At 39.3% G+C, this 25282-nt stretch overlaps 1 protein-coding gene across 1 annotated transcript in view; it reads right to left on the bottom strand.

Moving 5' to 3' along the window:
* Positions 1–4777: 4777 nt before the first annotated feature.
* Positions 4778–25282, bottom strand: part of ckap2l (cytoskeleton associated protein 2-like) — a 33479-nt gene continuing 12974 nt past the window's right edge. Inside the window, exons 2-9 of the mRNA XM_034170819.1 lie at positions 24723–24780; positions 24581–24629; positions 22321–23612; positions 21875–22070; positions 20855–21013; positions 16397–16475; positions 7345–7495; positions 4778–5226 (exon numbers count right to left, since the gene is read on the bottom strand). Of these exons, the coding sequence (XP_034026710.1) occupies positions 4932–5226; positions 7345–7495; positions 16397–16475; positions 20855–21013; positions 21875–22070; positions 22321–23612; positions 24581–24629; positions 24723–24780 (2279 nt within the window). The 3' untranslated portion in view covers positions 4778–4931. The remainder of the gene's footprint in view (positions 5227–7344; positions 7496–16396; positions 16476–20854; positions 21014–21874; positions 22071–22320; positions 23613–24580; positions 24630–24722; positions 24781–25282) is intronic.

Here is a 25282-nt window from a genome sequence, read left to right as displayed (position 1 = left end):
ATGAACCTTATATTAATTTATTTTGTTTAATGCTTTGATTCCTGGGAAATTCCGATGTAAATGGTCATAATTGTTATTAATAACAAATGTGTAATTTTTCTGTATATGGGTCACGCTGGAGTATAAGTCGCAGGACCATTCAAAGTAGTAAAAAACAAACAAAAATCGTTTTTTATGGTGATGTGGTGATGATGAGTGACAGCTGGTGCTGTTGATGAGTGACAGCTGTCACTCCCGGTTGCTCCGACGCCCTCTCGTGCCTGAAGCCCGCACTTCAGACAGGGCGCCCTCTGGTGGTGGGCCAGCAGTACCTCCTCTTCAGCAGCCCACATAACAGATTGAATGTAGTGACAAACTGAATCTGAAATAACTTCTTACACAATTAAGTGTTGAAACTGCAGAAAACATAAAACTACCCTAAAAGCTGGATTTTACTGCCTTGCACATTTGCATCTATCCTACACAATGCAAAGAAGAATGGGTAATCAAACAGTGTAAATGCTTTTTAATAGTCTGACTTGTAGCCCTCCCAACTCTCAATCTGCTGAGATTTATTGTCTGCTACGCAACTAATTAAGACGACTGGTTAAATTTAAGGCCCCCTGATACTTGCACAACTTTAATCCATGCACTTGCACGCACTCTGCTGTGCATGAGAGTAAACTCTGCTCAAACTCAGTGTAAACTGTGCATGGGTTCATGTACGTGCGCAAAGAAAATTTTGAAATGTTCAAAATTTCCATCACGCATTACTGACGTGAATATTGCGCAAACAAGTCAAAAATAGCATGAGTGATTGCATCAGCACACCGCATCAGAGCACAGCTCATTTGAACGATAACGAGATGTTAAATCTATCATAAACATACTTTTACAGCTGCCTACAAGAAGGAATGAACATGCAACTGTTATACCAAGCTATTACAATATAAACATGACCTTTTTAGATGGTTCCAAATGCTTTCTCCACCACATTAAGTGCGCGCGTGTGAGAGAGACAGAAAAGCTACAGTGGTCCCCTGTGATTCCGGAAGCGATTAGGTGTTTTCAACAGCCAGCCCCAACAGAAAATGATTAATCTGCTGTGAAACAATTTTATATACACAGCGTCCAGTGCAGAACGTGTGGCATCCAATGGAACAAAGCACGACGTCCAGCTGGGAACACAGTGGGTGGGATCGTCACGACAATGTGCGCGAATCAATGTCATGCAAGTGTCAGGGCACCTTTACTGATGCAGTCAGGTGATAGGTTCAGGCAGGGATGGTGGCCAACTGTGCTGACTTTCAGTGCAGAAGACTCTTGGTTCAAAACCCACCCCTGCACATTCTCCATGTAATATGGAGTTGCATCAGGAAGATGTAATATGGAGTTGCATCAGGAAGGGCATCTGGTGTAAAACTTGTCCCAAATCATCAACATCTATATTATAATAGCCAAATGGCCTCTGTGTGCATGGCATACGTGTATGGTGTCAATCACGCAAAAACTGGGGAGAGCTGACATTTGCTATTTGGCATGCTTATGTATTTTGGGTCAAGGAAGAACGCTGTGAAAACCAAAAGTTGATAGGAAAAATATTTTTTTTAGAAATCAGCAATTATAGCTAACCAGTCAACAATGGGCATTGTGCTGCAATGCACCATGAGAGATTGGGGATTTAAATGTAAGGGCCCCTTCACACATAGTGTGAATTGGGTCAAAGTGTGCATGAAGCAGGAATCGTATGCAATATGTGTAAAATCGTAGTGGCCTCTAATGCCTTGTACACCTGTTGCTACAACTATTTGTACACACCAGTGGCTGAAAGAGAGTGTGCGCTGTGAGAGCCCATCGAACCCTCTCGCGGCAGGTGTCGGACAAATTCCAGGTGACACACACGATCATCTAACACCACTCGTTTGGCACTTAGACAAATTTCACATTCAGCTCGATAGTGACCATCTGCTGACTGTTGTCATGTTTCACATTCAGCTCGATAGTGACCATCTGCTGACTGTTGTCATGTCAACAGTGCAAATGGGCACACATTTTCAAAGTAACTTTGCAAATATACACAGTGACACATTGGTGTGACAGGGGGTCTGGCCGCCCGCAGGAGCGGCTGCAGAGATCTGTGGTTCTGGACGTCATGGCTGGGAAACATACCGTATTTCCACCGTAATTTCCACCACAACACTGTAATGTCCCTAAACAGTTTGTATGAAAGATTGTTTGGGTAGTTTCTATGGAGATAAACAGTGACATCAGAGCACATGTATATAGCGCCAAATCACAACAAACAGTTGCCCCAAGGCGCTTTATATTGTAAGGCAATGGTGTGGTGGAAATTACATTTACAAGGCCAATAGTGCCCGTAGTTAAAGAATCACCCATATCACTGTTGCAATGGGCTGCAGCGAGCACATGCATGCCGCGCACATTCACAGGCTACCCCAGGTGGTCCTTCAGATCATAACACGCAGCTGGCGATCTGAATGTCACGTCACCCATGCGATCTCTGTTCCAGCGGCGCGCAAGATACACGTGTCGGACATGCCGCCAGGAAATGTGGACATGATAACAGCACCCTACTTCTCATTCACATCACTTCATGACTTCATGACATGGTCTGTGACCATGGGTCATCTACAAGGGAATAGACGGTTCACACTTGTATTGCCTATTTGATAAGAGGGATTCAATAAAATGTGGTGTTTTTATATGGTGTGTGGTTTTATTTTTTAAATACGTCCATGTCCTTGATATCAGGCAGTTTCCCACACCTTTCACAGGACAGCGATTGTAGCTCAGTGGTAAAGTTTCTCACTGACAATCAGAGCTTTTGGAAAGTGCAGGTTCAAATCCCATGGGTGTCATGCATTTTTTATTTTTCTTATTTTCACAGTAGCTGCGCGATGTGGTTACACATGCTGCAGCTGCTCGCACTACGTTCCCGCATGCAGGAACCATCACAGCGGCATCATGCACACTTGCTCATCGGCTCAATGTTTTTGTGAATCGCCATGAGTTGTACTTATTCATACTGTGTGAAGAGGCCCTTATTGTGGTTCAAGTAAGTTTAACAGCATTGTTAGTCTTATAGATTTATTGTGTCTTTGTAATTCAATTATTTTAGTCAGTTTAGTTAAGTCATGTTGTCATTATTATGACTGAAAACACTTCTTGCTTTTGATGTCTTCTGCCACTGTCTCAGTTTGTGGGTGTGTAACAGTTTAAAGCACCTACTTCCAACAAAATGCAGAAAAAACAGTGCATGGGACTGGGGACAGCTGACATTTGGCATGCTTATGTATTTTGGGACAAGGATGAACACAGTGAAAATGTAAAGCTGATAGGACTAATGTTTTTGAAGAAATTAGCAATTTTAGCTAACCAGTAAACAATGGACATTGTCCTACAATGCACCATAGCAGTTCAGTGTTTTGGGGTTTCACATGTGGTTACTGTGGTTCATGTAAGTCTAACAGTGTTCTTAGTGTTAGTGATTTATTGTGTTTTTGTAGTTCAATTAGTTTAGTCAGTTTAGTTAAGTCATGTCGTTACCATATGGAAAACAGTATTGCTTTTGATGTTTTCCACCACCGTCTCCGTTTGTGGGTGTGTAAAAATTAAAAGCACCTGCTTGCAGTAGAATGCAGAAAAAAACAAAAAGCTGTGCATGCGTGCGACTGGGGAGAGCTGACATTTGCCGTTTGGTATGCTTATGTATTTTGGGTCAAGGATGAAAGGCGCCAAAACAGAATGTTGATAGGACTGTTTCTTGGGAAACTACAGATATTAGCTAACACTAATAATTACATTCTGGACTAACATAACATTCCAGCAGGGGCAGTAAATCATCTTTATATTAAAAGCGTACGTGTGATTTTATTTAGTAAGAATAATACAAGTACATATAATTGTAAATATGTTAAAAATACATGGATGAGACTTGAAAGTGAACACACCTATTTCCGCTGTGGTCCATTTAAAAATCAAATTATAGAATAATAATAATACCGATATAATAGTAGGGCAAGTCTACAGTAACGGAAGTACAATCTGAGCTAATCTGTCATGGTTAGATGCCATATGTCCAGATTTTGCTGCTGTTGTAATTCCATAACCAGAATTGCCCAGTAATAATTACAATAGTGTGTATATGATAACAAGAACCTAAACAATTTATAAATACTTGACAGTGAATTAACATTAAATTACACAATAAAGAGGAAATAAAAGGGTTGAGTTCCTCTTCTAAATTTGTTGTCAAAGGTTCTAAAAACATTCTGGACTGACACCATTCCAATTCAACCCCTCCATCCAAGCTTTGCATAATTTATTACCACCCTTCAAAAATGTCAGCTACCTATTTTATAAATGCTACCCAATCTAGAACCCGTGGCTCCCCACAGGCAACACATTGGTGCATATATATATATATATATATATATATATATATATATAGTGAATTTTACATCACCAGTTATACAGCTTCATGATGAAATGGTATAGAGGTTAAAAAAAATTGAAAGCTCAGCTACAATTTGCCAATAGGCACATCAGAGATAGCATAGATTTGATCTGTTTTAAGAAAATTCTTTTCTGCTCCATCCCACCATGAAGCTGTGAGTGGCGATGCAAAATGCAAAACTTGCACCATGCACAATTTCTCCAGTCGCAGTCAAAGAAGCCTGTCTTGGACAAAGATCTTCTACATGTGGCGATTCCATAATCTTGGACACAGATTACACAAAATCCTGTTTATCTTTACAAATATTTATTACTTTTTTGTTTACCTTTTGGCACAGATGAAAAAAAAAAAAAAAAAAAAAAACACAATACTGAACAGACCCAAACTATGCAAACACTGCACCTTTACACAACATGTATGGAGACATTGTAACCTGTAAATTCCACAATGGGGAAAAATGAAGTAAAGTGTTTTGTTAATCAGTGTCATAGACGAGCTGCACAGCCACCTTATCTTTAAGAGCCTCGTTCTCTCTGTAAATATACATCTGTGTGTCGCGACCGGTTGAGCTGCTTTCAGCTGTCTCCTCACTCTTGTTTTCTTCAGAGATCAGGTCATGATAGGAGGCTACACACACATCGTGCTCCTGCAAGGATGCAGGATATCGGAGGGACGCTCTTTCGATTCTCACCGAGCGTCTAACTGGGGTGAAGAAACGAACCTCCTGTCGGCTGACTTGAGCTTGATTCTTCTGCTGGCTCCGAGGGCCACTGTGAAAAATAAAAGTATTTCTTAATATCTATCAGTGAAGACAATGATTTAACTTTAAAACATGCAAGGAGGGCAGAGGCCAGTTCCATTTTTCGCCTCATAAAAAGATTTCGCATCCTAATCCTTGCAGATCCTATAGAATTGTTGTTTTTCTGCTCCTGATTTTACGGCTCTTCACAGCTCGGTAGTACCCTCCCTTTTATTTTCTTCTTATACCAATTCAAACTAAATCCTGTGGAAACTTTACCTTTTCATCAAGAAAACACCAGACTTAAGGTATGACACAGAGGGCAACCATCTGCGGGGATTAGTAAAGTCTTCTGCTTCTGTAACAGTTCAGTGTCAGTGGTGGTGTGGACACATTTTATAACTTTTGGTCTTATGGGATGCAGAATACTTGTAGAACATTTTGCGACCAGGTTCAGAATCATAAAGGAGACAGATAGTAAAACTCTGGTCAATAGTATACTATCCTGCCAAGAACTCTGAATAATCTCATCAAGCTCTACACCTTGAACTCTTGGGCTTGGCCTTAAGATGGACTTGGCACCATTGTGCAATTTTTGTAGCTGCTTGTAATGGTTAGAACGGCCTAAGCAATGGGTCACTCCTGAGTCTGGTCTGCTTGAGGATTCTTCCTCAAAAACACCAGAGGGAGTTTGTCCGTACCACTGTCACCTGTGTGCTTGCTCGAGGGGTGGAGTGGGGGGTGGTTTGGTAAAGTTAGACCTTACCTGTGTGAAGCACATTGAGGCAGCCTTGCTGTGATTTGGCACTATATAAATCAATTGAACTCTTTCACTGAACTCTGTTCAATGAAAGATGAGACCCGAGCTCATGAACATCTCTTCATCTTTTTCTTCCATTTATTTCCATACTGCACTCTGTGCTTTCATTCAAGAGCAGTTGTAATGGTTGATTAGGTTTGAAAACCTTAATTGTCCATTATTGGCTAACATACATGAAATGAAAGAGGATAATTTCAAAACCAAGTTGATATTCAGATATGGATCCTATAATCAGGGCTCCTACACATTTTCCATTTCAAAATTGCACACTTTTTTCCATATTAACATTTTTAGACTTTAGAGATCTCATCATACTAATAACTACTCAATTATTTAAATAAATAATTAAAAACAAGTTGTAAGCATGTGCTGTATGACACATTGTAGCATATCACCTTATAATATTCCAAGTTATGACCCATCATATTTTGCAAAGCCCAAAATTTGTATCAGCACCCCTGAATAAGCAGGCTACACTACACTTACAAATCAACTAAAGGGTGTTTTCATGTGACCTCACAAATCCAGAAGTCAGCCATCTCAGCACTTACAAGTAACTCCAGACCGTCTTTGATCATCCTGGAGCTGATCAATGGGTGAGCCTTTGCCATTCTGGTTATTCTTCTATCCATTTTGATGGTTGTTTTCCATTTTCTTCCACACGTGTTTTTTTTGTCCATTTTAAAGCATTGGAGATCATTGTAGATGAACAGCCTATAATTTTTTGCACCTGCGTACAAGTTTCTCCTCTCCAATCAACTTTTTAATCAAACTACGCTGTTCTTATGAACAATGTCTTGAACATCCCATTTTCCTCAGGCTTTCAAAGAGAAAAGCATGTTCAACAGGTGCTGGCTTCATCCTTAAACAGGGGACACCTGATTCACACCTGTTTGTTCCACAAAATTGACAAACTCACTGACTGAATGCCACACTACTATTATTGTGAACACCCCCTTTTCTACTTTTTTTTTTACTAATAGCCCAATTTCATAGCCTTAAGAGTGTGCATATCATGAATGCTTGGTCTTGTTGGATTTGTGAGAATCTACTGAATCTACTGGTACCTTGTTTCCCATGTAACAATAATAAATATACTCAAAACCTGGATTAATCGTTTTAGTCACATACCACTACTGTTATTCTGAACACTACTGTACTTTGCAGAGGTGTTGCATTAGACTCCAGTAGATTATATTAAGATGCAAACTAAGCAAAAAATGTTGGAAAGATTTTGCAAGATTTCAGCTCAGCTTTGTTTTGCTATTCAATCTGACATAGTATAGCAGTTAGTTGAATATTGTATTTACTTGTCTGAGGCACGCATACCCAGGAGTTGCAGTGATCTTGAATTTGACGACAGACGAGTCTCCTGTCTCCCCACATATGAGGGCTCCAACAGGATTTGGAGTCGTTACTGGGGCGTTGCTACTTTGAGGAGTGTTTTCCACCGTTTCCAGAATTTGTTCTTTTTCATTCTCTACAGAAAAAAGAAAATAAATAGTCATACAAAACCACAGAGCCCAATATAAGTACTAGAGTATGCACTACCCATGCACTGCCACCTACTGGCCAGTAGACGGCAGTATGAACAGCATTTGCCACCATACATTCGCTAAAAGTGCTGAATCCACTTAAACTGAATTTTCAGTTTTCAAATTGCCTTTTTCTTACAAATGAAAAAAATTACATATTTACAAATACAGATTTATTTTTAAAACCCACCACACGTTTCAGTAACGTGTGTTATACCCATAGGTTATACTGACCAACCAACCAACCAACCAACCAACTACTCATGTCAGGAAACTAATGTATCCACAATTCATTGCAGCATGTGTGTCTAAACGCTAAAACCTTCAAAATTAGTGTATTATTTTAAACCTAAAACATATAGCTGATATTTTCACTTTATAAAATGAAAGACGTGACGTTAATTTCAATAACTTGTCTGGAATTAGTTTGTTTAAAATTTTAACCATAAGTCAAAACTGTCTGCCTGTGCATGACTTGTGTGATATGCTGGCGAGGCTGTGTGAAGAGAAAATGATCTTTTTTCCGCTTTCCCTCTCTCCCTTCCTCTTTCTTTCTGCCTGGTAGTCAGCTCTCCTCTGCCTGCAGAGCATAGAGCTGTACCACTCATAGCAGTCCATCTGCTATAAACTTGTAACAGGCAGGCACTAAAATCTTTGATTTCATACTTCTAAACTGTTTTTAACTGTTAAGCTTTAGTCACTATGCCTGCAAAAACATGTTAGCGGTCCAAAATTATTGGAAAGAAATTTATCAGAACCTAATTTGTCCGCTGAAGGTTTTCAAAATGATCTGAAAAGCTAATCTGCTAACGAAAACGTTAGCTTCAATAATTAGCGGATAGCGGAAATGTGCCCACCACTGGATCTTGACAGCCCATATGAAAAGTTGTAGGCATGTGTGATCATTTATGTTAAAGTTAAGAGCATTTTTCTATGGCTGGTCTAAAGCCACCAACAGGCAGCAATGCCGACTGCTATAACAGCGATGTGTGACTTCACGTGGGCACAGAGGTTCACAACTCTGCCAGTGTCGCTCTTCAGTATAGAAGGGGCAAAGCACGTAAGCGGCAATCAACATCCCAGATCGGTATTGGGTTCCGATATAGACGTAATTCGCGGATCAGAATTTCCCATTCCAACCTGCAGTATTTTCTGATACTGGAGAGAAACCATGTCTGTGAAACCTCTCTTGTCCTGCCTGCTGTCTGCTCTATGCTGTTTACTGCTGAACGACAGGAGAGAAGAGGGAGTGGGAGGTTTCTGTGCTGAAGGCGAGCCATCTGTTCCGCGAGCCCGCACCAGAGACGAGTTTTAATCCACCGGTAACAGCAAATTTCCGCCCGGGTCTCGGGTTCAAATGGTCTGTGCTGCAGAGCACGGATTTTCCGAAAAATGAACTGAATTGTTACTGAAAATCAGCCGCTTCAACGTCCAGAGGCTGTGAAGCCACAGCTCAGAGCACAGCTGAAGAGGACAGCCAAACAAAGATTCACTTTCTCTCCGCTGAACAGGAAAACCACCAAAACCCTTCAGTGTTTATCCAGTTACTCCCATGAGAGCCACTGATGATACATTTAGAAATTTGGTTAATTTTACAGTTGAAAGGCTTCATGTTTGGTCAGCAGGAAAATGGCGAGCGAGGGCTGGAGAGAGAGAGAGAACTTTTACATCAGCGTGTGTTCACCACCTGTAGCTTTCTGTGCCCATGCCACGTCACAGCAGTGCTGCAAGCGATCCGGGGGTTTTTCTGAATGGTGAAAATTGGGTCAATGGCGGCATTTATGAAATCATGGAATTCTGCTTAAATGCCGGCTTTCGAGGGGGATATTTCAGTTGGAAGAGCTTATTTTTATTGATACGCATCAATCGTTAGTTTATAGCACAGTCTATCTTCCCAGCTGCATTTTATCAGTGGGTTTTATTTTCCCTTAAATATATCCACCCAAGTAAAATGTGTTAACGTAGCCAGAAGCAGTTTTACCGAGTGACCTAAATGTTAAATTGTTGGGTCAACATGATGAATTTGAGTTACTGTTACTTAATTACCAACTAGATTTGTAAGGGTAAATGTAAAAAAGACAGCAAGTCCCTTTGGCTGCTCGCTTGTTTGTGCTCGGGGTTGCCACAGCAAATCCAAGGTGGATCTGCAAAAATTGTGCTGATCCAACACAGCAAAGTTAAGTTGACATGTAACTGTACTATTTTAAAAGTAGTTGTAACTACTTACAGGGCAGGGGTGGTGGCCAAGCGGTTAGTGCATTTGGTTTCAGTACGAAACCCATGCCACATTTATCCATGTAATGTGGCATAGGGTGTGAAACCTGTGCCAAATCAACATGCAGATCCACCTCAGATTTGCTGTGGTGACCCTGAGCGCAAACAAGGGAGACGCTGAAGGGACTTACTTTTTATTTGTGTTACATTTACCCTTACAAATCTAGTTGGCCTAAACCACAGTACAACCCCAATTCCAATGAAGTTGGTACATTGTGTGAAATGTACATAAAAACAGAATAAAATGATTTGCAAATTGTCTTCAACCTATATTCAGTTGAATACACCACAAAGACAAGATATTTAATCTTCAGACTGACAGACTTTTTTGTTTTTGTGCAAATATCTGCTCATTTTGAAATGGATGGCTGCAACGCTTTTTAAAAAATCTGGAACAGGGGCAACAAAAGACTGGGAAAGTTGATGAATGCTCAAAGAACACCTGTTTGGAACATTCCACAGGTGAACAGATTAACTGGAAACGGGTGAATGTCATGACTAGGTATAAAAGGAGTATCCCCAAAAGGCTCAGCTGTTCACAGCAAAGATGGGGCGAGGATCACTACTTTGTGAACAACTGCGTGAAAAAATAGTCCAACAGTTTAAGAACATCCATCCATCCATCCATCCATCCATCCATCCATCCATCCATCCATCCATCCATTTTCTTCCGCTTTATCCGGAGTTGGGTCGCGGGGGCAGCAGCTCAAGCAAAGCCGCCCAGACCTCCCGATCCACACACACCTCCCCCAGCTCCTCCTGGGGAACCACAAGGTGTTCCCAAGCCAGCCGAGAGATGTAGTCCCTCCAGCGTGTCCTGGGTCTTCCCCGGGGCCTCCTCCTCTCCAGCAAGGGATCCAAGGGGCATCCGGAAAAGATGCCAGAGCCACCTCAACTGACTCCTTTCGATGTGGAGGAGCAGCGGCTCAACTCCGAGCTCCTCCCGAGTTTAAGAACAATGTTTCTCAATGTTCAATTGCAAGGAATTTAGGGATTCCATCATCTACAGTCCATAATATAATCAGAAGATTCAGAGAATCTGGAGAACTTTCCACACATAAGGATTTTATTTTATTTTTTTTTTCATTTGTTAAGGGACTAATTTTGAGAGACTCTACACCGTGTAGGTTTACACCGGGAAGTTAGTTTTGCTATATTGCTTTTCTTGGACTGTGGATTACATTTCATTTAATATGACAACCGAATTATCACAATCTACTCCTGCACAGGAGTTTAAATTTAGAAATTTTTGATGACACTGAATATAGATCTCATAATATCGAAAATAATATTGATCCTGATTGTGTTTTTTTTTTTTTGTGAAAATATTACTCATCACTGTAAATACTTTACTGAAGAACAACTGAAGGATTATTCTTTGACGAATGGGATTTTCTCCATAATACATTTTAATAGTAGAAGTCTTCCCATGAACTTTTCAAAAATTCAGCACTGCTTAAAAATATCTAATAAACCTTTTTCTATTATTGCAATTACTGAGACTTGGTTGAGAGAGGAGCTGGTCGACTCTGTCCAGATTGAGGGATATGATTTTTTTTTGTGTGTGCCACAAATAGGATGAAAAAAAAAAAAAAAAAAAACAGGGCAGTGGTGTGGCACTTTATGTATGTTCAAATGATCAAAATGAAATTATACAAAACATGACATTTTCTTTGGAAAATATTATGGAATGTGTCACATTCCATAATATGTCAACAACTACTTTGTTAATGTGGGTAAAAACTTATCAAATTCAATTGTATCCTCAAAAATGTGCTATTTGGACAACAGCAAAACAATTACAACTCTGGATTCAATGTATATTAAAGAAACAGATGAAAATGAAATTATTAACAAGCTAAAAGGGGGGGAAATAATCAACTGACAGTGACAACCTTGATATGTTTTTGATAAAAAAAATATTATCGATTGTATTGTTAAACCCATGACATACGACATGACATCGTATTTGTAATTTGTCACTGATGACTGGGAAATTTCCTTTCAAAATGAAAATAGCTAAGGTGATACCACTATTCATATCTGGTGACAAACATTTCTTTTCAAACTACAGGCCAATCTCATTGTTACCACAGTTTTGAAAAATTCTGGAAATGATATTTGTAAAGAGGATGAACAATTTCATATCTAAACATCACATACTCAGTGAACAGCAGTATGGTTTTAGAAAGAAAATCATACTACTTCGCTGGCTTTAATTGATTTTGTTGAACAAGTTACAAATGCAACAGAGAAGAATTTGAAATACACTGTAGGAGTTTTCTTTGATCTGGAGAAAACATTTGATACCCTAGATCACACTTTACTATTGCACAAATTACAGAAGAACGGTCTTAGAGGACTGGCCCTTGATTGGATAGCTAACTATTTACGCAACAGGCATCAGTGTGTTCATTTTGGCTGGACAAATTCTGAATTTTTGAGGATTATGTGGGGTGCCCCAGGGTTCAGTCCTTGGGCCATTAATGTTTCTGTTGTATATTAATGATATAGGTCTGGTTTCCAAGTCTGTGAGATGTATTTTGTTTGCTGACGATACAACTGTGTTTGGAAGTGGGGATCATTTGGGACAGCTCCTGGAATTGATGGAGAGGGAACTACAAAAATTAAAATTTTGGTTTGATTCAAATAAATCATCGCTTCATTTGGGTAAAACAAAATGTATTATATTCGGAAATAAGCCCAGGAACTTAAGTAGAAACTTATTATTGAATGATGTTGAAACTGAAATAGTAACTGAAACCAAGTTTTTTAATCGATGATAAATTAAATTGGAAAACTCATAAATTTTGTTAAATCCAAAATGTCAAAAGTTATCGCGATTCTGTATAAAGCACAATACTTCCTCTCCCAGCATTCATTGGTTACGCTGTATCATTCATTGCTTGTCCAATACATGACCTACTGCATTGAGGTTTGGAGAAACGCATATAAAACAAACATAAACCCAATATTTCTGTTACAAAAGAAAGCTATAAGAGTTATAAGTAAAAAAAAACAAAAAAAAACATATCTTACACATGCTTACACATTTTGAAATTTTGGGACGCAGTTGATTATATAACGATACAGACCATGTATAAAGTTAGCAATAAACTCTTGCCTCAACATGTCCAGGAACTGTTTATAATGAGGGAGTCCTGTTATCACCTGAGAGGAACATTAGTATTTGACAACTTAAAGATTGGAACCACTGTAAAAAGTCACTGCATCTCCATAAAAGGTGTTAAAATCTGGAATAACTGTTGTGATAGTATTAAATTATCTGGTACTTTGGCTGGCTTGAAAAGACTTTATAAAAACAACATAATTACTTATTATAGTACAATAAATTAGGTTAACTGACTTTGTTACTGTTCTTCTGTTTTATCTATGTGTTATACTGCTGTTTGTTCTGCTGTGTATAGATAATTTAGTTTACTGATTAATCTATATTGTCTCTGCTTGTCTTTTTTGGTATTTGTTGTTATGAGTGTACATATATATGTATATAGCAACTGGTGAAAGGGGGGAGGTTTATAAGCTTTTGCTTCAGCCTACACCCTTTTGGCCGCACAAAACTGGGAAACTGTTTGAATTTTTGTTTTCTTTTGTTTTGTATTATGAAAGATTCTTTTGTTAAGTGCATGCCGAATAAAAATTAATTCATTCATTCATAAGCGGCAAGGCCAAAAACTAACATTGAATGCCCGTGACCTTTGATCCTTCAGGCGGCAGTGCATTAAAAACTGACATCATTGTGTAAAGGATCTTACTGCATGGGCTCAGAAAGACTTTGGAAAACCATTGTCAGTTAACACAGTTCGTCGCTACATCTACAAGTGCAAGTTAAAACTCTACCATGCAAAGCAAAAGCCATACATCAACAACATCCAGAAATGCTGCCACCTTCTCTGGGTCCGAGCTCATTTGAAACGGACAGACGTGAAGTGGAAAAGTGTAGTGTGGTCTGATGAGTCCAAATTTCAAATTGTTTTTGGAAGTCATGGACGTCATGTCCTTAGGACAAAAGAGGAAAAAGACCATCCAGATTGTTACCAGAGCTAAGTTCAAAAGCCAGCACCTGTGATGGTATGGGGGGGGTGTAAGTTGCCTATGGCATGGGCAACTTACACATCTGTGATGGCACCATGAGTGCTGAAGGGTACATCCAGGTTTTGGAGCAACACATGCTGCCATCCAAGCAACGTCTTTTTCAGGGACAGCCCTGCTTATTTCAGCAAGACAATGCCAAGCCACATTCTGCACATGTTACAACAGCGTGGCTTCGTAGTAAAAGAGTGCGGGTACTGGACTGGCCTGCCTACAGTCCAGACCTGTCGCCCACTGAAAATGTGTGGAGCATTATGAAGTGCAAAATACGACAACAGAGACCCCGGACTGTTGAACAACTGAAGTCGTACATCAAGCAAGAATGGGAAAGAATTCCACCTGCAAAGCTTCCAAAATTTGTTTCCTCAGTTCCCAAATGCTTATTGAGTGTTGTCTGAAGAAAAGGTGATGTAACACAGTGGTAAACATACCACTGTCCCAGCTTGAAATGTGTTGCAGGCATCCATTTCAAAATGAGCAAATATTTGCACAAAAACAATAAAGTTTATCAGTTTGAACATTAAATATCTTGTCTTTATGGTGTATTCAATTGAATATAGGTTGAAGAGGATTTGCAAGTCATTGTATTCTGTTTTTATTTACATTTTACACAACGTCCCAACTTCATTGGAATTGGGGTTGTAATTGAGTAACAGTAACGCCAATTCATCATGTTGACCCAACAAATTTACATTTAGGTCTACACTTATCGTTTCAAATCTAGTTGGCCTGAACCATGGTAATTAGGTAACAGTAACGCAAATCCATTATTTGACTTGAGTGGAAATACTTTGCATAATTTTTTTTGTTTACTGAGAAAGTTATTTTTTGAGTGTACTGGCGTGTTGCCTGTGGAATGGGTAGTGTTTATAAAATAGGTAGCTGACATTTTTCAAGGGTGGTAATAAATTGTGCAAAGTTTCTATGAGTTGGAATGGTGTGTGATTCCAAAATGTTTTTAGAGCCTTAGTCCTCTACAGTTTTTAGAAGAAGAATTCAGCCCTCAGTGACTGTTTACACCGTACCGAGACCCATATAAGACCTACAAGACCATGACATGTTGTCAACTCCCACAAGTCTTGGCTGGTCTCCAGTTTGATCTGTTATTTGCATTTACACCAAGCATGCATTGCAACTGAACTGTGCAAGTGAATTGTTAATATCCACAATGAGTGATGCAACCCCATGCAGAGTCAATTGAGCATCTATTACGACCATTAGGGTCAGGTTGGGAGTGGGTTGGGACCTGTGAGAGTTAATGTGACGGACTATGAGACCCGTTTATCTTTTAACCGGTTACACAACTGCTGCGAGTGTTTTAAACAGTTGAATACACGTGTTGGAGACCGATGGAGGGTGATGGAGACCAGGAGGGATCTTTGTCCTGACCATGGAGACCCCACTGTGACCAGCCTGCAACACTGGTGAGAGCCAGTGAGAGCAACAGCAGAAAAGTTTCTATACCCTTCTCCAGATTTGTGCCTCAAGATAATCCTGTCTTGGAAGTCTACAGACAATTCCTTTGGCTTTATGCTTGGTTTGTGCTCTGACATGCACTGTCAACTGTGGGACCTTATATATAGACAGGTGTGTGCCTTTCCAAATCATGTCCCATCAACTGAATTTACCCCAGGTGGACTCCAATTAAGCTGAAGAAACATCTCAAGGATTATCAGTGGAAACATGATGCATTTGAGCTCAATTTTGAACTTCATGGCAAAGGCTGTGAATAGTTATGTATATTAAGATTTCTTAGGTTCTTAATTTTTAATAAATCTTGGGGAAAAAAAAACGCTTTTCACATTGTCATTATGGGGTATTGTGTGTAGAATGTTGAGGGAACAAAAATTAATTTCATCCATTTTGGAATAAGGCTGTAACATAACAAAATATGGAAAAAGCGAGCACTGTCAAAGAGCCTTTTCGTATCGTGCACCCACCCTGTGGAACAGTCTTCCTGCGACCGTGAGGCAGTCTGAGTCCGTGGACATTTTTAAGTCAAGACTCAAAACCTATTTTTATTCTCTTTCTTATGAATAGTTTTTATTTTTATTTGTTTTATTCTTTTACTTCTGTTTTTATTTATGTATTTGAATTTTTTTTATTCATTTTTAATTATTTATTCAATTTTATGTTGACTTGTTTTATGTAAGACGCCTTGAGACAGCTTTTGCTGTGATTTGGCGCATTATAAGCTAATTAAATTAATTAAATCACTGTGAATACTGTCCGTGCGCAGTGCATATTATATATATATATATATATATATATATATATATATATATATATATATATATATACACATATACACACACACACACACACACACATATTATAAAGGCCTTCAGAGGTATACATATCACAAAAACATATAAGGCTGATGCAATGTGAACCAATTCTGTGTCATTTCAGTAATTTATGCAGACATTCACATATATTATCAGTGAAGCTTTACTCACCACATGTAAGCAAAGTGCCTTGGTGCTCATCCTTTTTCTTCAGAATCTCAAACACCACAGTCCGCAGTTCATCCACTGGCTACAGTAAAAGAGAAAATGAAAAGAAAAAAACTGAAGCAAAGTTAGGTACTCAACTGTAGAGCTGATTCTGACTGTGCCAATAAATGAAAATAGGAAATTTTGGCTGTATAATAAATAATGTGCTGGAAGATTACATTTTTAATGTTCATTAAAACCCAGACAACATGGGATTACAGATAAATGGCAAGAGCAGTAATGAAAGGTATCTGAGAGCTTATATATATATCAATCAAGTTTAATTTCTATAGCACTTTACAACAGTTTTCACTGAACCAAAGTGCTTTCCAATAGCACCAGCTAGAAATAAAATAAAAAGAACAGTACGAAAAACACAATAAAACACAATAAGAGCATCCAAAATAGAATAAAAATAGACAAAAAAGTGTCAAAGCAATTATGCGCAAAAAGCTGCCCTGAACAAGTATGTTTTTAACTTAGCTTTAAACAGAGGCAAGCTATTAATGGACCTCAGTTCAGGAGGTAATGCATTCCACAACTTAGGACCTGCTACTGCAAAAGAACAGCCACCCCATTGTTTGGACCTGGACCTGGGAACCTCCAGAAAGTTTTGGTCAGCAGACTGAAGTGATTTGACAGGGTTGTGTGTTTTTAACAGGTCACATTAAATAAGAAGGTGCAATGCCATTTACAGCTTTAAAAACAAACTAACAGTTTAAAATCAACTCTAAAATGGACTGGAAGCCAGTGCAGGGAGTAAAGTACAGGAGTGATGTGGCTGTGCTTCCTGGTGTTGGTCAACAGGCGAGCAGCAGCATTCTGGACCAGTTGGAGTCGGTTTAGAGAGCCTTGAGTGATACCAACATAAAGTGCATTGCAATAGTCAATCCGGGAGCTGATAAAAGCATGCATAGCCTTTTCAAGGTCCTTTTGGCTTAGAAAGGGTTTGACTTTTGCCAGGAATCTAAGCTGGAAAAAACTGGCTCTTACCACACTGTCAATTTGTTTCTCAAATTTTAAACAGTCGTCAAACAGCACACCAAGGTTCCTTACCACAGCCCTACGATAAGGAGCCAGGGAGCCAAGATCTGGATCAGAGTTAGTCTTAGCTCCAAACAGAATACTCTGTCATATATATATATATATATATATATATATATATATATATATATATATATATATATATGTGTGTGTGTGTGTGTGTGTGTATATATATATAAAATGTGTGTGTGTGTGTAAAATGCATTTTTAAAGATGCTTGACTTCAGCACGACTTACAAATTATTATTGATACCCTCTCGCATCCTATGCACTTGTAGATGTATGTATGTTGCCACACCATCTCAGGTTTTGTTCAAGTTTGTTTTCCTGCAAACCCTGAATAAAATATCCCACAAATCGTGAACACAAAACTCACAAAAACTTAAGTCACAAAATGTTAATATCCTTCATGATATATATTTTCTTTCACTTTAAGTAGCTTGCAAATTGCAGTTTACGGATCAATTACTTCATGAAATCTTAAACGCAAACCCTATCTCCACAACAATATTTTTTGGGGTGGGTTACTACACCCGGTGAGGTGAGCCCCGAGCGGGCTCTTGATTCTTGTGTTAAATGCCTGACTCCACTGGGCGTGACCCACTCTGGGGTGGGGAGTCTGGTACACCTGTCAAATGTCGATGTCCTAAGGCGAGCTCAGGGAGGACAGAAACCTCCCGTGGAGCAGAAATCTGTTTTGAAGCTTCACTTTTTGATCCTTCGATGTTGACTCTTCCCATCATCATGAATCAGAATTCACCAAGCGTTGGACTGTTCACCCACTAATAGGGAACGTGAAAGATTCCCCACACTGCCGCGCAATTCGTTGTGCCAATGTATCCCACTTTGTCCCCGTTGATGCCTTGTTACACAGAATAATCATTTCGTAGGCAATGACACATTTGCTCTCACAACTTGGCTGATGAAAGTGTTAAGACTGCGCGGGTGAGTTGAGGGTTAGAGTGAAGCCCCGTGGTGCAATCAAAGGGAGAGGCACACAGTCATAATCCCACACATGGCTCGCACCATTGGCTCCTCAGCCAAGCATGTACACCAAATTGTGAAGAAATTCACATTTTGTGAGACCTGCATTCACGTTTCGGTAGCTAATTTTTCAATATTCACATTTTGCAATTCACAGTTTGCAGATAATTCATGATTTGCAGCTGATTCACGTTTTAGGGTTAACATGAATGACACTATATGTTATGAAAGTAAAGAGTGACCCACTTTTGGCCACGGTGTAGTTAATGGTGGTGTTTCAAGAGTAAACCAATCTATCACGCCCTAACTATGACTTGGAAAGATATCTAGATGAGATTAGATTAGGGAGTAGTTTAACAAAGATCAAGGAAAAGATGGGCTGCAAAGCACCTTATTTTTGTATGTCTCAACAACTGAGAAGCCTAGATGGATGATCTAGTGCATACATTGATCAGCAAAAAATTTGTGATTGCCTGGTATGAAGGACTTCACAATGAAGTCACAGAATGAAGTCATACAGGTAAAAACACCATTACAGACATATGGATATTTACAGCAGTGTTCAGAATAATAGTAGTGCTATGTGACTAAAAAGATTAATCCAGGTTTTGAGTATATTTCTTATTGTTATATGGGAAACAAGGTACCAGTAGATTCAGTAGATTCTCACAAATCCAACAAGACCAAGCATTCATGATATACACACTCTTAAGGCTATGAAATTGGGCTATTAGTAAAAAAAAAAGGTAGAAAAGGGGGTGTTCACAATAATAGTAGTGTGGCATTCAGTCAGTGAGTTCATCAATTTTGTGGAACAAACAGGTGTGAATCAGGTGTCCCCTATTTAAGGATGAAGCCAGCACCTGTTGAACATGCTTTTCTCTTTGAAAGCCTGAGAAAAATGGGACGTTCAAGACATTGTTCAGAAGAACAGCGTAGTTTGATTAAAAAGTTAATTGGAGAGGGGACAACTTATATGCAGGTGCAAAATATTATAGGCTGTTCATCTACAATGATCTCCAATGCTTTAAAATGGACAAAAAAAACAGAGACGCGTGGAAGAAAACAGAAACAACCATCAAAATGGATAGAGGAATAACCAGAATGGCAAAGGCTCACCCAATGATCAGCTCCAGGATGATCAAAGACAGTCTGGAGTTACCTGTAAGTGCTGTGACAGAAGACACCTGTGTGAAGCTAATTTATTTGCAAGGATCCCCGCAAAGTCCCTCTGTTAAATAAAAGACATGTGCAGAAGAGGTTACAATTTGCCAAAGAACACATCAACTGGCCTAAAGAGAAATGGAGGAATATTTTGTGGACTGATGAGAGTAAAATTTTTCTTTTTGGGTCCAAGTTTGTGAGATGACCCCCAAACTCTGAATTCAAGCCACAGTTCACAGTGAAGACAGTGAAGCATGGTGGTGCAAGCATCATAATATGGGCATGTTTCTCCTACTATGGTGTTGGGCCTATATATGGCATACCAGGTATCATGGATCAGTTTGGATATGTCAAAATACTTGAAGAGGTCATGTTGCCTTATGCTGAAGAGGCCATACCCTTGAAATGGGTGTTTCAACAAGACAATGACCCCAAGCACACTAGTAAATGAGCACAATCTTGTTTCCAGACCAACAAAATGAATGCCTCACAGATGTGAAGAAATCCTGAAAAACTGTGGTTATACAACTAAATACTAGTTTAGTGATTCACAGGATTGCTAAAAAAGCAGTTTGAACATAATAGTTTTGAGTTTGTAGCGTCTACAGCAGATGCTACTATTATTGTGAACACCCCCTTTTCTACTTTTTTTTTTTTACTAATAGCCCAATTTCATAGCCTTAAGAGTGTGCATATCATGAATGCTTGGTCTTGTAGGATTTGAGAATCTATTGAATCTACTGGTACCTTGTTTCCCATGTAACAATAAGAAATATACTCAAAACCTGGATTAATCTTTTTAGTCACATAGCACCACTATTATTCTGAACACTACTGTACTTGCACATTTATTTTGTGGTGTGTAGAGCGTGCAGGGTATGCATCAGCCCTATGACTACAATTTCAGGAGAAAGCGCAAATAAAATCCTACTTCCCATGTCTTGATATTTTTAAGACTTTTGAAAGACTGATTTAAGACATTTTAATACCAATTTCGACCTTATTTTGATTAACAAAATTCAATGCCTTTTAAGTCTTGTTAGACTTCCAGCGAAAACTTATCTAACGAGAAAGTTGCTGAGCACAGAGCCAACCAACAAGGAGAAGAGGAAGGCTAAAAAAGACGTAGTTTATGAATGTGGTGATGGAGGACATGCAGGTGGTTGATGACAAGATGAGATGGAGACAGATGAGCTACTGTGAGTAGCTAAAAGATGACTAATGTATTACCTCTAAGACAACACGTATGGCCTCTTCAAACATGGGCAGAACATCTAGATTCTCCTGTTGCTCCATCAGACGAGCCTGACAGACCCAGTATTTTGCAAACTTCTGGGACACCGTTGGCAGCCGTGACAGAACCTCCTTCACCTGGTCTGGGGGACAGCCCTGTGGGTCCATGGCGATGCATGTTCATACCAATTACAACAGGTAATTAGTGCCCTTAGTTCATCACTATCAAGCTACATGGAAGAGTCCATCAAAGTAGTTTCCCTTATTGTACTGAGGAAAGCGTCAATGTCTCAATAGCGACATCTGCTGGGAGCCATAAATTATAGCAGGCATCAATACTATTCCAGAGTGTCTGGACACAGTAAGTTCTCATAATTACATTTTGCTGACAGATTAATGATTCAAATATATGAAAATATATGCATATGCTTTTCTTTGACAACTTAAACATAGCAATGTGCTGCTATAATAAGCAAGGCGCTATGGCTTATATTCAAGTTTGATTGTTCTGGCTGCTCCTGCTTTATTTTTTACAATTTTAAAATTAATAATAACTAAATAAATAAAGCCTAAGATGGTTCAACACAAGAACCTCATCCAGACAAAAGGCACTATGTCGACAGGTAGGTTTTGAACCCAAAACCTTCTGAGTGTGAGGCAAGATTGCTACCATTTATTGTTTTTTCTTTAAGCAGTGCAACCATGTCATCTTTAAATTAAATAAATTGTGCAGATGCAGTGGGGGTGGGAGGGGAGTGTTGCTATAATCACAATTTTTTCGGCAGTTGTTGCACATCGTCTTGTAACGGACACCTGGGGCTTATAACTCACAATTCCAGCGAAAACAATACAAGCCTCAGAACAGGGCTTTGTTTCCAACTGTGCTCTGTAGTCAATACAAGCTTCTTTTTCATGACACTAAAGAACCCATCGCTACATCAAATTGTCAGTGAACATCAGAGCCTGATGAACACATAAAACCAAAGGTCTTCCGGAGTTTGGTGACATATGAATTACCTCACTGAGCAATGTGATGCAGTCAGAAAGGGATCTGTCCACGGCGGAGATGAGGGAGTGTGCCTCATCTTCTTCAGTCATTTTGGCCCAGAAAGGATGAGGCAAAGACACAGTGTGCCTGACGCCAGGTTTCAGTGACATGGGAGGACGTTTGTAGGAGATTCCCTTTGCTTCCCGCCATTCCTGTAGCTTTCTCCTTGAGAACAAATCACAGGGAAAGGGACATAGGGAAAGTTAAAACTATTAAATTAGAATTTCCTCAACAGCATAATTGAGGAAGTAAGGACTTTGAATTTTAAAGGTAAGGTTTGCTTGAACTCCATTGAAATCTCAAGTGTGGCAGCACCAGTGAGAATATCACACATTGGATATGCTGAAATGTTAAAATTTGGTGGTTTTAAATTTTGGCTTCCCTGCCATAGTTAGATCTGCAAAGTCATACTCACATTCGCTCCTCCTGGGCAGTGGTAGGTTTCTTTTGTTCAGTCTGGGCAATGACCTTGACTGAGGCCTTAGACATCTTGTCTGTCGCCTGAACTGCTTGGCTGTTGGTCTTGGTAACCTGTGGTGCCCTCTGTGATGTTGCTAGAGCACCTGCTTTTTGTGTGCAAGTGTGTTTTACTTGGACATTTGTTGAACTGTGTACCTTCTTTACATCTGTCTTTTTAAGTCTGTTGGCCCTTGCTCCAACCTCAAGTGACGCAGGAAGTGTAACCCCTCTGACTGCTCTGGAACTGCAGTTTGTTGGTCCTGATGGTGGCCTGGAATTCACTTTACATGGTGGCAATTTACTTGCCTTCAGACTGTCGGATATCTGCTGTGTTGATTTGTTTTTAGGCTGATTCAAGGTCCTTTGTGCAGCTGAATTTGCCATTTTTGTCACAGTTACTGTCCCGGCTGGCTTGATGGATGCTACTGTGCACTTGGAGGAAACAGATCTTTGTTTCAGTTTAGTTGGCAGATAACTCTTACATATAGACTGAGGAAGTTTATCTGTAGCAGATTTACAATTATACTTCTTTGAATCCTCCACTTTAATTCCAGCTCTTGCAGTAGAAGCAGCAGGCATTATCTCACAGGCAGGCTTGTTTGTAAGTGTGGAAGAAAATGATTTCCTGTATTGTGTGTCAGACCTCTGGGAGGCTGAAGCTGATGAAAAGGTGCTGGATCGCACCCTGGCTGAAAGAGAAGCAGTGGCGGTGTTAGCTGGTGGGGCAGTGCTACGCACGTTTGACTGCGTGTTTCGTGGCTGAATCACAGCAGGAATTAGTCCTGTTTTAGTTTTTACAAGAGGGCCAAAACTCAGCCTAAGACTGATGCTCTTTCTGGGACCTGGTTTGGAAGCGTTTGTGGTGCATCGAGATCTCGTGCTTTGCTCGGTTGTAACTGAATGAACTGTGTTTGAGAAAGATTTGCCTAAGGATTGCGTTCTGGTGTCTCGTTGCTTCATGGGATGGACAGCTGCACTCTGCTTGGCTTTGAGGGACGCAATCGTGTATGTTCTGGAAAGTGCTGTGTTTTGTTTAATGTTTCCCTCTGCTGGGCCACAGGGGCCAGGTGGATGTTTGGAAACATCTTCTCCAGCCAAGACGTGACCTCTTACATTTGTTTTGAAAGTAGTACCAAGTACTCTTCCAGAGGCATGTGGGGTGGACTGAGCAGGGCAGCACTCAACATTTTTGTCCCTATATGTCAAACAGACAGTACCTGAAACCTTATTCTCTTTTCCCTTGGCCACCTGCAAAAACAAAAAAGTTAGTTACGAAGACAAAGTTACCCATGATCACATCACATCACAAGAAAACATCCTTTAAAAACTTTTTTGTCTTGTCTACACAAGTAAAAGTCAAATTTCCTCTCTTCACTGTACATGAAAGACTAGACTTCAAAGTTTTGCTGAGGTGGTAATTTTATTTTATTTTTTTTTGGTCACTACTTAAAACTCATCTTTTATTCCAACCAGTTATATTTAGCAGATGTTTTATTTTATTTAACTCTGTGATCACCTTTAACTGGAATGTTGATTTTTGACTCATTCCTTCCAGCTCTTTCTTTTCATTTGTATAATTTTATTGTCCAGTATTTGTATTTAATGATGTATATTGTAAAACACTGAGACATCTAATTTGAAAGTAATTCATAAAGTCACAGACCAACATCTGACTGTATTTAATGTACCACAAGTACCAGACATATGTACTTTCTTTTGTAGGTTAGAGAAAGATTAAAGAAGTCTCCAAACCGTTCAACTTCTGACTTAAAATTCATAATAAATAGGATTGCATCAACACATAGTTGGTATCATAAATGTTTGAATTGTAGTGTTGAAGCCACACAAATGACATGAGCTTAAAAGGTCCAGGACACTTACATGTAATGAAATCAACATATAGGCATATGAATGAGGTATTGTGCAATGTAAACAAGACACCATTTAACAATTTAAATCAGCTTTACTGCAAAACTCATTTTGTCAGATGCTCTGTAGTTTTTCATCACAGTATAAACTTATTAATGGCAAGTTATTTGCAACACAATCAAAATGCCACTTGTAAAATTAACTCCTATTTCCTCATCACATTTGGAATTGTGATGAGCATTTGATGGATTCTTTCTCACACAACATATTTGCACAAAATCAGATTAAACACTGAATCAATCACAGCATTTCGGCAGAGATCTGATATGAAAATGTGGCAAACTCACCTGTGGCCCACATGTTGCAGGTTTCTTAATCTGGCACTTATCACTGAACCTGCAGAGTTGATAAAATAATTTTTCTCCAAAACATCATAAAAAACATACAACGCACTGTGCATGGGTCATCAAGTAGATACATTTTTCTTACTTAGGGTTGGTCTTTCCTTTTGCTGCCAAATATTCCATCAACTTCTGCCTACGCAAATCTGAGAGCGAGAGAATCAGAATTCCAAATTAATAGCTTCGTCTGTGCACTGTAAAATGCAGTGAATGAACAGATAAATGATTATATTCCCTCCAGGTTGTTAAAATGGCCATTATGGTTGCAAAATTTTAATGCAACTGAGAAATAACCCATCTTGCAACATAATTTTGGTTAAAGTAACCAGGATTAATGCAAATTCAGTTGAATTTCTACCCTGAACTGTGCATTCCTCAATATCATGCAGATAATTTCTTGAATCCTATGCACCACCTAATTCAGCCTATCGCATCAGAATACTTTATTAATCCCAGGGGGAAATTGCATAAATGCATGCATGCTGTACAGTGTGGCCTTACGGTACATACGGACCTGCATACTGCATGCAAGAGAACCAGCGCAGACTCAAAATGAATATTTTTCTCTATGCAGTAGCTGATACACAATAGAAATAAATGTGCATACTTTATTGTTTATCCTTTTATTATCATGTTGTTGCATGTTTT

Source organism: Thalassophryne amazonica, chromosome 5, assembly GCF_902500255.1.
Source record: "Thalassophryne amazonica chromosome 5, fThaAma1.1, whole genome shotgun sequence".
NCBI classification, from domain to species: Eukaryota; Metazoa; Chordata; class Actinopteri; order Batrachoidiformes; family Batrachoididae; genus Thalassophryne; species Thalassophryne amazonica.
The sequence above is the reverse complement of the archived record's forward strand: the minus strand, read 5'-3'. Positions and strand labels throughout refer to the sequence as shown.